Here is a 15,101-nt window from a genome sequence, read left to right as displayed (position 1 = left end):
CATCCCACAAATGTAAATGGTTGCTCTTATTATAGGTCAGCGGGCTGTTCTCATTCAGCTCAGTCTGTCCTGTGGCCACATTCATCAGATTCCATCAAGCTGTCAGGCCACTTCATTGACTCCACATTCTCCATAACTCTATTGGCTGCTGGTTAGGAATCACTCACGTTCTTAGACTTAGAGACGCCCTGGCAGATCAAGCGTTGTCCTCCGCGGAGGGGATGTGCAGCCTCCTGCACTCTGAGTGAGCCAGGGCAGAGGATGATTCATTCTTCAGCTCTTATAAACGCTATGTTGAGCACATTTGCTTTCCTGAGCACTTCCTCTGTTATTTCAACAGTGCTAGCACTCAGATAGGAAAGCGTATGGGTTTTGTTTGTTTTTCTCTCAGTAAAGGTGCCTCTCCACTCTGGCCAAGTATCAGAATCATCTCTGAAATATTTTTAAACTACCCTTGATTGGGATCCAACCTCAAGCCCCACACTAGACTCTGATTATCTGTGTCTGGACATTTGCATACTTGTAGCTTAGCCAGTGTTGGAAACCACTGCTTTCAAGTATCACATCTCTCCTCCAGCCACCAAATAATTAAAAATTGTTTGGTAACTTAAAGTGCTTATTGGTATCTTTGAAATAATTTTACTTCCCTTAGCTGTCTGGGTTCATAATTATCTAAAACATTCATTTCTCTTCTTCCCAATTCCTGTTGGGATTTTGTGCATATCCCATAACAACATTGAGGAGGAAAAATAGATATATTTTAGTAGTGCAGTTTCTCTCACACTTGCCTCACTGTAGAATGACCTGGGCTTCAGAAAATACCAATTTGAGCTACTACCTGGATTCAGAAGGTCTAGGTAGAGCCTGCAAAACTGTTCTTAATAAGGGCTTTGGAATTTTTTTTTAGAATCAGGAAAGTTTGGGAAACACTGATTAACAAAAAATCTGACAGCCAAAAGTTCAAGTTACTGACTTTTGAGCTGTCTTTAAATTGTGCAGATTCTTGACAGATACATATTTGTAGTACTAGGAAGCAGAGATGTTGTCCCAAGGAGCATGAACAATGCATACCTAAGTACAGGGGAAATTCACTTCAAAGGGAATCATAGAAATGGCATGCAAGAGGTGGGTCTTACTTCCAGATTTATTTCCAGCTTGTTCTGTGATCTTATCTAATTCACAACTTCAACATCCCAATTTCCTGAGCTAGAAAAAATTGAAATATATAATGATTTGGGCTTTTTTAGCCATGAAATTCTATGGTTTTGTCGATTTGATTTATTCAAAAACTTAGCCTGGGAGAAACAGTTAATTTCTATTTTGTTTATCTCCTTTCTTTCAATAATAACACCAAAAAACAGCCCCAAGCAGATGAGCTATGTTTTGTTTCAACTTGCACTCGTATATAATTTAGATGTAAAGAAATGGACATGTATATACATATGTATATATGTATTATTTATTTCCTACATTTTATCTGTTCATCTGGCATTTTTATCCATGATTAAGATGTATTTGTTTTCCATTTAGACTTTCTATCAATATGATAAATGGTATCTTACAGGAATGATCAAGACAGTATAGACTCCAGGAGTTCTCCAGGCAGATAAGGGGGAGAAGAAAATTCTAGGTAGAAAGAACAGTATGTAAAATTGGCCATGAGTTCTAGAAACCGGGACTAGTTTCAAATAGCACATAGGGAGTGTGGAAGACTGTTGGGAATTAAGACTGGAGACATAGGATAGGAGAAGCGAGGGTATGAAAACCCTTGGGCGATATATTAATGATCTTGGACTTGATGAAAAGTCACTGAAGAATTATTTCTGAGAAGGATAGATCTAAGCATTAAGATCTAATTAGATCAGAACTCTAAGAAAATCTCATTCTTGGGCTTGTGAAAGATGGGTAAGCCATGTGAAGTGTCCAATAGAGGATTTGGGAATATGGTTTAGAGGCTCTTAAGGATGTGTAGAAAGAAACTATAGGAGGCTGAACTAGGGCAGTGGCGGTGGGAGAGGAGAAGGTCAGATTTAAGGAGTATCACAAAGTTGGGAGCCCAGGATTCAAGACCATTTTGATGTGGGAATGAGGGAGAAGGAGTCTAGGGTGACTCCCCAAGTTTCTGGCCTGCATGATTGGGATATCAAGGAGCCATTTAACAGAATTTGGAAGCCATCAATCTCAAATTGATGGTTGAGGTCCTGGGTACAGATGGGATCACCCAAGGAGAATGTGTAGGGTGAAAGGGGCCAACCCTTAACTCCAGGTAATAGCAGCCTTTGGGGGAGCCCAGAACCATAGACGGAAGCTGAGGAGTGCCTAGAAAGATGGGAGGCTCCCTAGAGGAGAATGGGGGGATGGAAGGCAGAGAAGGGTTCAGGAAGGAAGCTGCTGAGCAGTTACAGTTGCTACTGAGAAGCATTTTAGGATTGGGCAATTGTAGCATTCGTGGTAGTCAATGAAATTCACTTCCTTGGAGTGGTTGGGTAGAAGCCTTGAGAAATTAATTGCCTTGAGAAATTAATCAAGAGAGAGAAAAAGGAAAAACACAGTCCGCTCGGTTGTGAAACAGAGGAACAAGGCCATTGGCAGAAGCTGGAAAAGCCTTAATGAAGGAAGGGACTTGGGTCTGTTTGCAGAAGAAGGGAGAGGGCTGGAACATCAAGAGGGCTGAAGATGTAGAGAGGCGGGGGTAACTGCTGAAACAGGGTCCTAAGAGGGACAGGTGAGAAGGGACCCAGAACACAGCATGTGGCTTGAAACTTGGACAGGCTGCAGAATGTCTCTAATTTTGATGCAAGGAAAAAAAGAAAAAGAGGGCTAAGGAGGTAAAGTATCAGTTTATTTGACGGAAACTGAGATTGTTGTAGTGGAGGGGCCCCTGCTTCTTCTCTGAAGTAAGCAATAGAGGCATCTGCAGAGCACAAAATGTGTCGATGAAGCAGAAATGATGGTTATGATTGTTTTATGTCCAGCTGGTGTACAGAGCTGCAGGCAGGAAGCAGAAGTCAATCTTCACTTCCGTTCCTGATACTCCTGATCTTATAAGAGCCAAGAGAGGACAGAAGCTTCAGAGTCAGGTAACGTGCGTATATAAAGAGTCATAAACCTGCCAGGCTGCATCACAGGGGGTGGTTCTGTGTGCCTGACCACTCCCATCAGCAACAGACCCTCACACTTGGCTGTCCTGATGCAACTGCGTGCCCTTTAACTTCAAGAGGCTGTTTTCTCTGGGGCCGTCTTCACTGTGGTTATGTTTTACCTAAGCAGGTAATGGCATGTCTTCTTTTCTAAGTTCTATACAACTTTAGTCATTGGATGAGTGGTCTGTGAACTCCAGCTGGTGAAAATAAATTTTTTAATTCATTCCGTAGGACCTATATTTTGTCCACAGATAAATGAAACTACACTTCATGCATTCAGGCAAAAATGAAAAAAAAAATAGGTTGAAGACTATTAGAATCCTCTCATTCTTCTTTCAGCATTTTTTATCACATGGATTTAGACTCGACTGTACTCAGCAGTAAGAATGTTAGATTTGGGAGATTGGGATTGCCATATATACATTACTAATAAGAAAAAAATATCAAATTGTACACTTTAAATATATGCAGTTTATTGTATGTCAATTGTATCTTAATAAAAGTTCTTAAAAAAAAATGTTAGATGCCTGGAGTGCTTATGTATGTTTCCTAATGTGAGACAGAGGGTGAAACAAGTAAACAGAAACACATGTAACAACAACAACAGAAACCAGGACAATAACACCTAGACACTGCCCTCCCCTTTTAGGGTTAGAAATGAGTAAAGAGGACTGAATACTAAATAAGGTGTTTTATCTCTATAACATCTGATCCCTATTCTTATTATTTAGTACCTGTATGTTGAACTTGCCACCAAAGAGAGGCCCCATCATCACGCTGGAAACCAGACCACAGCCTTGTATCATGCTAAACACGTGAAGGACATGGTCAGCGAGGTAAGTGGAGAATTTGGCACCCAGACCCTGGGCTAAAGAAACAAATCCTTTGTTAAAACCTTCACCTGCTTGGGAGTTCCCTGGTGGTCTAGTGGTTAAGATTTGGCACTTTCATTGTTTTGGTCTGGATTTAATCCCTGGTGGGGAACTGAGATCCTGCAAGCCGTGAAGCATGGCCAAGATAAAAAAAATGGGGGGGGGGGGGAGAGAGAGTGAAAGATCAATAAAAAAACAAAACACCTTCACCTGCTGCCTCTGATCAGAGAGCTCATTTCTATAAGATGTGCTCAGCAGCATCAAGACACAGAAGGCAGAGCTATTCTTTTTTTTTTTTAAGACTTATTTTATTTTATTATTATTATTTTTTTCTTTTGGCACACGGGCTTAGTTGCTCCACGGCATGTGGGATCTTCCTGGAGCTGGGATCGAACCCATGACCTCTGCATTGGCAGGCGGATTCTTAACCACTGCGCCACCTAGGAAGCCCAAGACTTATTTTATTATTTATTTATTTATCTATTTATTTACTTTGGCTGCATTGGGTCTTCGTTGCTGTGAGTGGGCTTTCTCTAGTTGTGGCGAGCAGGGGCTAAGGGCCTACTCTTCTTTACAGTGAGAGGGTTTCTCATTGTGGTGGCTTCTCGTTGCAGAGGGCCATGGGCTCTAGGCGTGCAGGCTTCAGTAGTTGTGGCACTTAAGCTCAGTAGTTGCAGCTCGCAGGTTCTAGAGCACAAGCTCAGTAGTTGTGGCACATGGGCTTAATTGCTCCGCAGCATGTGGGATCCTCCCTGACCAGGGCTCGAATCTGTGTCCCCTGCATTGGCAGGCAGATTCATAACCACTGTGCCACCAGGGAAGCCCCTGGCAGAGCTATTCTTAAGGAGCATGGTCCAGTGTGTCCCTTGGCTGGATCTGTGACATGGTTGTGAATTGGGAGGGATGAAAACACTTGAACTTAACTTTCTCTCTCCTCTATCTTTATTTCTTAGAAAAAGTACAAGATTCAATATGAAAAGATGAAGGACAAGTACACTCCAGTTCCAGATACACCAATCCTCATCAGAGCCAAGAAGGCTTATTGGAATGCCAGTGATGTATGCATCCCTTCCTTCTTCCCTTCTTCCTTCTGTTGTGATGGAGCAGCTGAAGTGGTAGTACCTAGGAAGCATAAGATGTTATAGTCATATCCATAATTCAAAGTCCTGGCCCACAACACAGATTAGGAGAAAAACAAAAACACAAAGGCCAAACAGGCAAAAACAATGGTATTTGGCAAAGTTGCTAAGAATAATGCTGAGAGATGTTGAAAGCCTACTGCTTTTCTCATTGCTCTTCCAAGCAAAAATATGACCCTTCCGTCTAATCCTTTGGTAGCATTTCCTAGAGCTACTTGACGACTAATTGTTAGTTATCCATAAAATGTTTTTCTCGGAGCCAGCCAAACACAGTTTCAGATCTTGATGCTGTGATTTGCCTGCTTTATGTCTCTATACAATTTACCTAATTTTTCTGAGACTCTTTTTCTGTGGGATGAGGATAAGAACTGTGATAATTAAATTAGACTAAACAAGTTAATGGATATACTTTCTAGCATTAGTGCTGGGCTCTTAGTTGGCACTCAGAAAATGTTTGTCCCTCTCTTCTCTTGATGGCCTAAATCATGTGAATGACAGGTCTGTTAGAAGTAGGAAGGACAGATTTCATTTCCCATACCACATGATCCAGGACAAGACTGCCTTTCAATGGTAATGAAATTATCTGTTAATGTAGATAGGAAATTAACCAACCTCGGGTAGATAGCCAGTCCTTACTAGTTTCGTGTCCCAGAGCCCAACTGTGAATGCATTGCGCCCATTCCCAAAACTAGCATCTCTGGAGGACTGCACATGTTGGGACTTAATGCAGCCAAAAGCTCACACTTAGCCTATCACCCTCAACTTAGCAACATAGCTCTAGGATTTAAAGACATCTTAAGTAATTTCAGTAAACAGAAAAGTGAAAAGGTACAGCAAATTGGAACAATATCTCAGGTCCATAATTTTGTCAGAAGATTTCATTTGCAGCTAAAAGGAATCTGCTAGTTGGAAAGAGACCATGCCAGGTCGCTTAAAATATAAGCTGAAAAAATTATATACTACCCTTACAATCTATTCACTAGGATATTTTTTATCTTCATGTGGCATCCCCATCTTTATCACTTCAAGGTTACTGTTGAATATTAATTTGAACCAAGCTTACTGTGCACCACCACTTCTCCAGGATGTCCACACAGTAAAATTGGTCCTTGGAGCTCAGTATACCCCATTGAATAACCCCATCCCCAGGGCTTTGTCAGTACCAATACTGGTAACTCTAGTCTTTGATACGTTCCAATCATAACATGGATGATATCTGGCGTAAGTTCATCTTATCTGCTGTGGCTATCCCCACAAGTAGAGCTACGCAATCTTAGATTATCCATCTGAAAAACAAAGTTAAATAAGGCATCCTTCACTATGTGTTTGCTCAGCTACCCAAAAAGAAAAGATTTGTTTGAGATTGAAAACAGAGTGCTCAGAGAAGTACTCATTTAGTGTAGATGAAATGCAACTTCTGTGATATTCTTAGGTTAAAGTCAGAGCTGTTGTCTTTTGAAATACCACAAAGATAAGGATTATAATGAAATAAAACTTCAGGACTGCTCCATGGAGAAGGAATTTTAATACCAGGAGTTAGAAACTAAATCTTTCTCCTTTTTCCATGTACATTGGTATGTCTTGGGCTCAACAATGTTATGTTTTTTTTTTTTTTAACTCCTCCCAAATTAGCTTTTTGATGGCTTGTTTTACATTTAAATAAACTATTTTAAATAGTTTTAGATTTATAGAAAAGTTGCAGCAGTAGTACAGAGTTCCCATGTAGCTTATAGCCTGTGTTTCCTATTGTTAACACCCTGCGTTACTGTGGGACATTTGTCACAAACTAATATTAATACATTGTTATTAACTAAACTCCATACTTTATGCAGATTTTATTAGTTTTCTCCTAATGTCCTTTTTTTCTTCCAGGATATGAAAGAGCTTTTTAATCTCTCCCAAATTTATTCAAGAGAAAACATGAAATAAGACGCAGGAGAGTTCAAGGTTAAAAGAGCTCGATTATTTAACTTGGTAGTTCTTCATTATCCATGTGCTTTTTCTCTTTCCAGCTACGCTATAAAGAAACATTTCACAAGACCAAAGGGAAATACCACACTGTAAAAGATGCTCTAGACATCGTTTATCACCGCACAGTCACAGACCACATCAGTAAAGTACGTCCTTACGTATTTCTACTTGTATTGGGCTCAATAACCCACCATCATTTTAAAAGTATCCCCCCTTTCCTAAAACTCTCTGGGACAAGCGGGCTTTTTTACATTAACTTTGGGTAGGATGTTAAAGCTGTCTTTGTGCTTTTACCACAGATAAAATACAAGGAGAACTATATGAGCCAACTGGGAATCTGGAGGTCAATTCCTGACCGCCCTGAGCATTTCCACCATCGGGCAGTCACTGATGCAGTCAGTGATGTGAGTCTTGAAATCTTCTATTTTTACATATAAATTCATATGCCCACATGACTTATGAAATCAAACGTTGCATAAAAACTGATTAAACAACTTGACTAAATTTTAGCTCATGTGTATGGCTGTTTAAGTCATAAAACTCATTGCTAAATAAGTGAGCTTCAACGTGGGAGACAGAAAAATATATTCAAATTTATATACCTAATTTTTCTTCTAAATGTGTTACATCATATTACATGACTGGAGGTGATATACTTCATCTAAACAATAACCTATTTTTGAGCAATTGAAGAGACAACTTCATGAAGCAATTAAGACATATAACAATGCTCGTTTAGAAAGAAATTTCAGCTCTTTATGTGAAAATACAGCTGCCGAGCTAATGATATACTCTCTAGGAAAGTATGCCTGTTAAATTTGAATTGCTTTAATTGGTATTAAAATGAAACTTTCCATATGCAATGCAATACACCATAAAGTGAGCAGAAATCAGTATTATTGGAAATGTCTCTTAAATAATTATTTCAATACTTTATTATTCCATATACCTTAGTGGTCAGATCTTCTGTTTATTCTACTTGTATCGATCCTAACCTACTGCTATTTGGAGATAGTTTCTTAAAATTCTTTGATGATGTTCTTCTCCCAGGTAAAATACAAAGAAGATTTGACCTGGCTTAGAGGCATTGGTTGCTATGCCTTTGATACCCCAGACCTCGCTCTGGCTGAAAAGAACAAGAAGCTCTACAGCAAGGTATATATCTGCTCAAGGATAATGGCCACATCCATGCAACATACTCCAGTGCCCACAGAGAGAATTAGTATTGAGGAAACAGCTTCTCATGTTTCCATGCCTATCCTTGTTTAGAGACCCTAAAGTTGGAGTACATACTGCATTATTCACTCTACTCAGGAATTCTTTTAGTACTGACCTCATTGACAATATTTATATCATTCATTTGAATTTGATAAAAGGCCATCTCAGTACAACTCCTCATGGCTCTTTCAGAATTTCTTCCCTATTAATATGTCTCTGGGTGATTTGATATGGTAGCAAATATAAAGTGAGATTATTTTAATCCACAAACTTGACATGTGACTGGAAGCAAATAACTTTGTTTTTATGGCCTAATTTTCCTACAAAATAAAGCAGTCTGATTTGCTTCCTTCTAAACTAGAAGTCAGCAAACTTTTCTAAAAGGTTCCAGACAGTAAATAGTTTAGACTTTGTGGACCAGATTCATTCTGTCATGTATTCTTTGTTACAATCCCTTAATATTATTTAAAAAACTTTTTTTTCTTAGGGGCTATTTAAAATTTTTTTTCATGAGGCTATTTAAAAACAGTGGTCTAGATGCTAGCATACCCCTACTCTAAAATATTGTGATTACCTGATTAATTACTGGAAACCCACTTCTAATTAATGGACTAAAAACTTCTTCAAATACACAGGGAAATACCTTCAAAGTAAAGTAATAATCACTATAAATATTGAAACAAAGAAGAAACTGATTTGAAATTTTTTCCAATATGGAAAATAGATACACTTGACATCCATTCAATGAAAGTATGTATTTGGGGGCTAGTTTTCAAGACAGAGGCGGGTATACCCTTCAGTGCCTTGGGAGACAGAGTATGTTCAGTAATTACTCGTTATCTCTATGAATGTATTATCACAGTTGTGTGATGTGCTATATGACATGCCTCATTCTTAAGATAATCACAGCCTGCGATCAAGTAACCATGTTCTGTTTTCTCTAGTATAAGTATAAAGAGGTATTTGAAAGGACAAAGTCAGATTTCAAGTATGTTGCTGATTGTCCAATCAACAGGCATTTCAAGTTTGCAACTCAATTGATGAATGAGGTATGTATGACCTGATCCAATTAAGTCTATTAAGTTCCCTTAAGAAGTCTATAAATGACATGTGACTAAGACTCAAGCCATAAAATGACAGGAAAGCCACTCTAAGTGTTGATTCAAGATACAGATTTGGGAAGGCTCTTATAATATCACTAGCTGATGGGCTCTGCCAAAAGCAGGAATAAGAGCAAGTGAAGGGGCCCTCCAGAGCGGAGTAAGGGCCCCACCACCAGCGTGGCCTCTGCTTGCACTGGCACAGGGCAGCACAGCCCTTTGGGTGACTCTCAGCTGACCACCCTTCAACAGGATTCTGTGTAGAGTTGAGAAGCCCAGAAGTTCAAAGTTCATTTAGTATCCCTTACCAAGGCACCGAAATGCCAGACCTAAGCGGTCATGGTAATTCATGCCTTCAAATGTATTTCCTTGTTACTCATACATTGGTACAGAGAGGTGTCCATTTGCACTCAAGACATTCCTGTATCTTCTAGCTAGTTTTTCCTGGAATTGTCTTTGCAGTAGTTTAAGTTAAATTTAGCTTAAAATGATGAAATAAGCAAGCCATGAATTAACGTATCTTTGGATGTTTTTACATTTAATTGCCTGTCTTTGTATTTTCCACAGATTTATGTAAAATTCAAAAACAATGTTAGAAAATTAGTAATGTATCTAAAAATGAAAATGTAGCCAATGGTATATTTATTTCAATATATGACTTTTTTTATTGTTTTTGTTGTTTACAAATTTGATTTAGTTTATTTTCAGTAGATCTCCGGGCGGGACGACTCTGAAGAATTACTGTCGGTAGCTTCCTAGGAAGACAGTCTTGATATATTTTGTTTCTATTTTTCTAATTCATGTAGGATTTCCAGGTCTCTTTTATAATTAAGTAAATTAACTAGCATTAGAATGTGTCCATGAATATGCTTTTTGATCCTCACAGCCTAAAGTAGTAAACCTGTAGCTTGTTGGTGCCTTATTTTAAGCACAGTGTAAGATGTCATAAAACCTAACATTGCTAATGACATCATATGTAAAGATGGAACATGTTTAGGCACAGGGTACTTCAGTTTTGGTGTTGTAATCGATCTAGCCCAAGCCCCAGACTTCTCCAGGCGATCTTCCTTTGCTTAATTCTCTTTGCCTCCCTGTTTTCTTTACCCTGGATGCTTTGGGAGCCCACCTCTAGAAAGGACATATTTCTGGCTCTCTGAAGGGTTTATCTTGGGACATTTCTATATAGCCTTGAAGTTGTACTCTTGCTATAATTTGATATGATGTTTGAGCAGAAAAAATACAGAGCTGATTATGAGCAGCGGAAAGATAAATACCACCTGGTAGTCGATGAGCCCAGACATCTGCTGGCTAAGATCGCAGGCGACCAGATCAGTCAGGTACTGTGATGGGGCCGCCTGGACGGCCAAGCAGGACTGTGCTCCAAGTTTCTCATGAGATGTCGTCCCGTCTGCTGCAAGGATGTCATAGGTTCTGCCTATGATATTGGGATGTTCTGTTCCAGAGTATCTGTCTAGCCACCCAAAGAGCCCTAGAGCTCTTTGAGTGTGCCAGTCCATGCTCTGTGTCCTCGTGTGTGCTGTGGTGAAGATGAGGTGCACAGCTGGGTCCTCCCACCCTTCATTCTTTGGGAGGGCATATGTGTAAACTGCAGTTGTAAACTGCGAATTAAGGTGCAAAGCAGAAACAAAGAAACAAATTAGTGGAAGAAAAGAAGACAGAATTCCTTACTGTATTTTTCTACTCCAATGATATCATCTTTTCTATTGATATAAGGCAGTTTTGATGGGGCTGGCTCTGTTGCTCCCCATTCACAAGGGCTGTGGATGGTCAATTGCAAGTATCACAGTCACCCTGTTAGGCATTGTAATGCATTTGGTATCTTCACCCACACGTACATGTGAGAACACAAAGTGTGTGTGCCTACATCTCTTCACTCAGAGGTGATTGGGATATAGAGCTATGTTCTTTTCCGTCTTCACAAGTCTCTTTTGTGCTTCACTGCTCTTTGCATGAACAGAGGAAATATAAATCTAGTGCCAAGATGCTTCTGAAACAAGGATGTAATGAAATTCTGCGTCCAGATATGTTGACTGCCCTCTACAACACACACATGTGGAGCCAGGTAATGTCTGATGTGATGCAAAGGAGAGATGTAGGAGCCTTGGGGGCATTCACCTTTATGCTTTCCCTGATGTCCTTCCCCGGCCCCCTGCCCAAGCTGGTTTCACATGACAATGCTGCATAAATATTCACTCCCTGTAAGTGAACTCTGGATGTGGCCAAGCGAGTGCTGCAGTCTTCCGACTGCACGTTTTCTGACACTTTTGGAATTCCTAGTAAGATTAACTGAGATTTTTCAAACTTTTTCAAACCTTTCTAAATTGGTATAACTTTATGTTTCAATATTTGCCCCAAAGAAATAGATTTCTTAGAGATTGAGGATGTTAAGTAAACTTGACAGTATTTAAAGATGTGAATATTTAGCGTTTTCATCTGTGCCCATTGCTCAATAATTACTACACTGTACCATTTTGGAGAGATGAGGACGACAGTGCAGCTCTTTGAATATTATGCATATTTGTGGCCCCTCTTGAGTTTGATGCTGGATTTACTAGGTTATTTCCAGTGCATCTGTCCTCACACACACTTGTGAACAGCACTGCTGATCACCTTGCCTTCCTACAAGGTCAGCTGAAGCACACACCACCACCTTCCCATCATATGTAGAAAGGTAAATTTGAAGCAGCAAGACACCAGTGATAATTGCTTAACTACCAGATGCCGTGTTAATAAAATGTCATTGTTCCCCCCACACACACAAAAGTTTTTAATCCTTCTTTTGTATTAGCCACTTGTTTTATCACTTTAGTTTGACATCAGATCAACAGAAATGAGGAGGATAAGGTCTTCCTATGAACATTCTGTTCACCTGAACTTTTCCCTTGGTCCCGATGTGATCATCAGATAGTTGTGCTTGGAATTTTGCTGCGCTCTCTGTGTCTGTACTGCTTGAAACTGCTTACTTGCATGAAAAAAAAAATCCTGACTTGAAAATTTCAAAAATGAATGTCTTTAAAAATAACTACTTCAAACCGTATGTATTCATTTTTTTCATCTGTTACATTTTTGATATGAAAACATACCTTAAGAGATCCTGTATATTCAGTACAGCATATTGTGAGTGAATCATTACTTGTCAGAGTCCAGAGAACATGGGTCTAGTCCTGGCTTTGAGATTCACTCTACATGTGCCCTTAGCTCACACTCTTAACCTCTCTGTGCCTCAGTTTCTACATGGATAAAATACATGGAAAATATTTATTATTATTATTTGCTCACTCTATTACACTATTGCTATCAAATACAGATTTATATAAACATTTCCAGTTAAGAAAGCATGGCATCATCCCCCACATCTATGGCTTATATAACAATCCTACTGTTTGCTGTGGGACTCTCTCAAGAGGAAAACTAGACTCCCTGAAAGCCCTTTCTTCTACTTCAGGTTAACTTGTTCTTCTTCTCTACAATTTAGATCAAGTACAGGAAAAATTATGAAAAAACAAAGGACAAGTTCACCTCGGTTGTGGATACTCCAGAACACCTGCGTAGTACAAGGGTCAACAAACAAATTAGTGATGTAAGTACAAGAAACACTGAATGGATTCTTGACCTTGGGGAGCACTTGCAAATGTGGAGGAGCATTCTAGATGGTCTCAGTGTTTGGGAGATCCCACTGCCATGTCATGTGAGGGAGACAGGGACACTAAGTATCCTACTCTGCTCAGGACTCTTCTTTCACAGTAAAGAATTGTTCCAACCAAATTGGCAGACATGCCCTAGGAGAGGCACTGGAGCCTTAGCAGAAAGCATGAAAGCACCTGTCGAGTTTATGGAATTCTGCTTGCTTTACATGCACGCAACGACAGCATTGCCTTTGTATTTTTACACTACATTACAGTGTCAATTAAGATGCATAACATTGTCTTTCTGCCTTTTCACCTCCTTCAGATACTGTATAAGTTGGAATACAACAAGGCCAAACCCAGAGGCTATACCACAATCCACGACACGCCCATGTTGCTGCATGTCCGAAAGGTCAAAGATGAAGTCAGTGATGTAAGTTACCAGGATGGCTTTGCAGCCCCTCTCACCTTGGCCTCTTTCCAATGTCATATAACACACCCAGGTCCACTTATCTATTCCTGTGTGACAATCACTCTGAAACGTGGTGGTTGCAGACAGCAGTCATCCTTTTTTGCTCACCATTCTGTGAGCTGAGTGGGCACAGCTGAGCAGATGCTCTACCCCTTGTGCTGCTGGCAGACAGCTGCAGCTTGGGGGACCAGGACATGGAGGATGGCTCACTCCCAGAGCTGGCACCTGATCACGGCTGGGCTGGGAGCTCAGCTGTTGTATAGACAGGAGCCCCTATACATGGCCTTTCCATGTGGTTTGGAAAGTGACTGGGTTCCAGGAGGCTGGAGTAGAAGCTTCCAGAGCAGTTAAGGGCCACTTCTAGAACCGACACAGTCACATGTGCGTTATTTTACTGGGCACAGTGTGCACACGTAGATTCAGGTGAAGGGGTGAAGAGATAAATGCCACCTCTGGATGAACAAATGGCAAGGTTCCATTGCGCAAAAGCATGTAGGGTTGGGGCGATATTGTTAAGACCATTTGAAAAATGCACTGTGCCATAAACCCTATTAACACTCTGTAAGTGTCATCATGGCTAAGAGAACAAGGCAGCCATGAAATTCTAATACTGTGAAATTGAGGAGAAATTATGTTCATACATTTTCATATGTATAGCTAGATTCTATGGTAGAAAATGGTCATCATTTTGGTTTGAAAATAGATGAAATATTTTAAAGAACTCCATGGCTATCTGGGCACCATAAAGAATAGTAAAGGCAACTATGGAATAGCTCACCCCTACCCCGACACCTTGACTGAGGCTGGGGCTCTGGAATTCTTTGGTAAATAAATAAATGGGTCACGTTGTTGACTCTGAGTTGCCAAGAAATTGTTAAATACATCAGTGCACTCTTTATGAAGGTAGAAAAGTGTAAATCACTTTTAAAATATCTTTTAATATTTTTCATGTTAAAATAAGTTTTGACACTTCAAACTTGAACATTAGTTATTGATAAACATCTATAAGGTAGATCCCTTACATGGTGCAGCGCCTCCCTTCTCACTGTAGAAAAATGAAGCAGTTCTGCATCCACTTCCTTAAACTTTCTGACTGTAACAATAACCTGAGATGTTGATGAAAAATATGGATTTTCGAGCTAGTCCTCTTAAAGCCACTGATTTACTACATCTATGGTGAAATGCAGAAAATTCTAATTCTTATGATCAGGCAAGTTTAGTAAGTGCTACTATGGCTTCCTTAGGACAGTTTTACTCAATCATATTAAGACCTAAGATCCTTCTGCAGTAATTAGTAGAAGGCCCAGATGGAGTCCCAGAGCCCTGAAATTTAAAAGGAGCAAAAATGGGTAAAGCTAGAAATTCCAGGCTTGAGATGAAAAAATGACCAGTTGGACACACAGAAGCTAAGCCTTCCCTTTTCTCTCCCTCCCATCCAAACCCACACAGGCCCAGACTTGCTAGCGTTGGCTCTAGCAATGACAATAGTGACGACAGCGTCCCTCCATCAGTTCATTCATTCATCAAATATTTATTGGG

At 39.9% G+C, this 15,101-nt stretch overlaps 1 protein-coding gene across 10 annotated transcripts in view; it reads left to right on the top strand.

Moving 5' to 3' along the window:
• Nucleotides 1-15,101, top strand: part of NEB (nebulin) — a 234,760-nt gene that overhangs the window by 181,992 nt on the left and 37,667 nt on the right. For all 10 annotated transcript variants that reach the window (XM_057744557.1, XM_057744559.1, XM_057744556.1 and 7 more), the window contains exons 141-150: nt 2,976-3,080; nt 3,875-3,979; nt 4,969-5,073; nt 7,167-7,271; nt 7,425-7,529; nt 8,176-8,280; nt 9,288-9,392; nt 10,676-10,780; nt 12,940-13,044; nt 13,416-13,523. In XM_057744557.1, the coding sequence (XP_057600540.1) occupies nt 2,976-3,080; nt 3,875-3,979; nt 4,969-5,073; nt 7,167-7,271; nt 7,425-7,529; nt 8,176-8,280; nt 9,288-9,392; nt 10,676-10,780; nt 12,940-13,044; nt 13,416-13,523 (1,053 nt within the window). The remainder of the gene's footprint in view (nt 1-2,975; nt 3,081-3,874; nt 3,980-4,968; nt 5,074-7,166; nt 7,272-7,424; nt 7,530-8,175; nt 8,281-9,287; nt 9,393-10,675; nt 10,781-12,939; nt 13,045-13,415; nt 13,524-15,101) is intronic.

This window comes from Hippopotamus amphibius, chromosome 8 (assembly GCF_030028045.1).
Source record: "Hippopotamus amphibius kiboko isolate mHipAmp2 chromosome 8, mHipAmp2.hap2, whole genome shotgun sequence".
Lineage (NCBI taxonomy): Eukaryota > Metazoa > Chordata > Mammalia > Artiodactyla > Hippopotamidae > Hippopotamus > Hippopotamus amphibius.
Note: the sequence above shows the minus strand (reverse complement) of the source record. Positions and strands in the feature narration are given on the sequence as shown.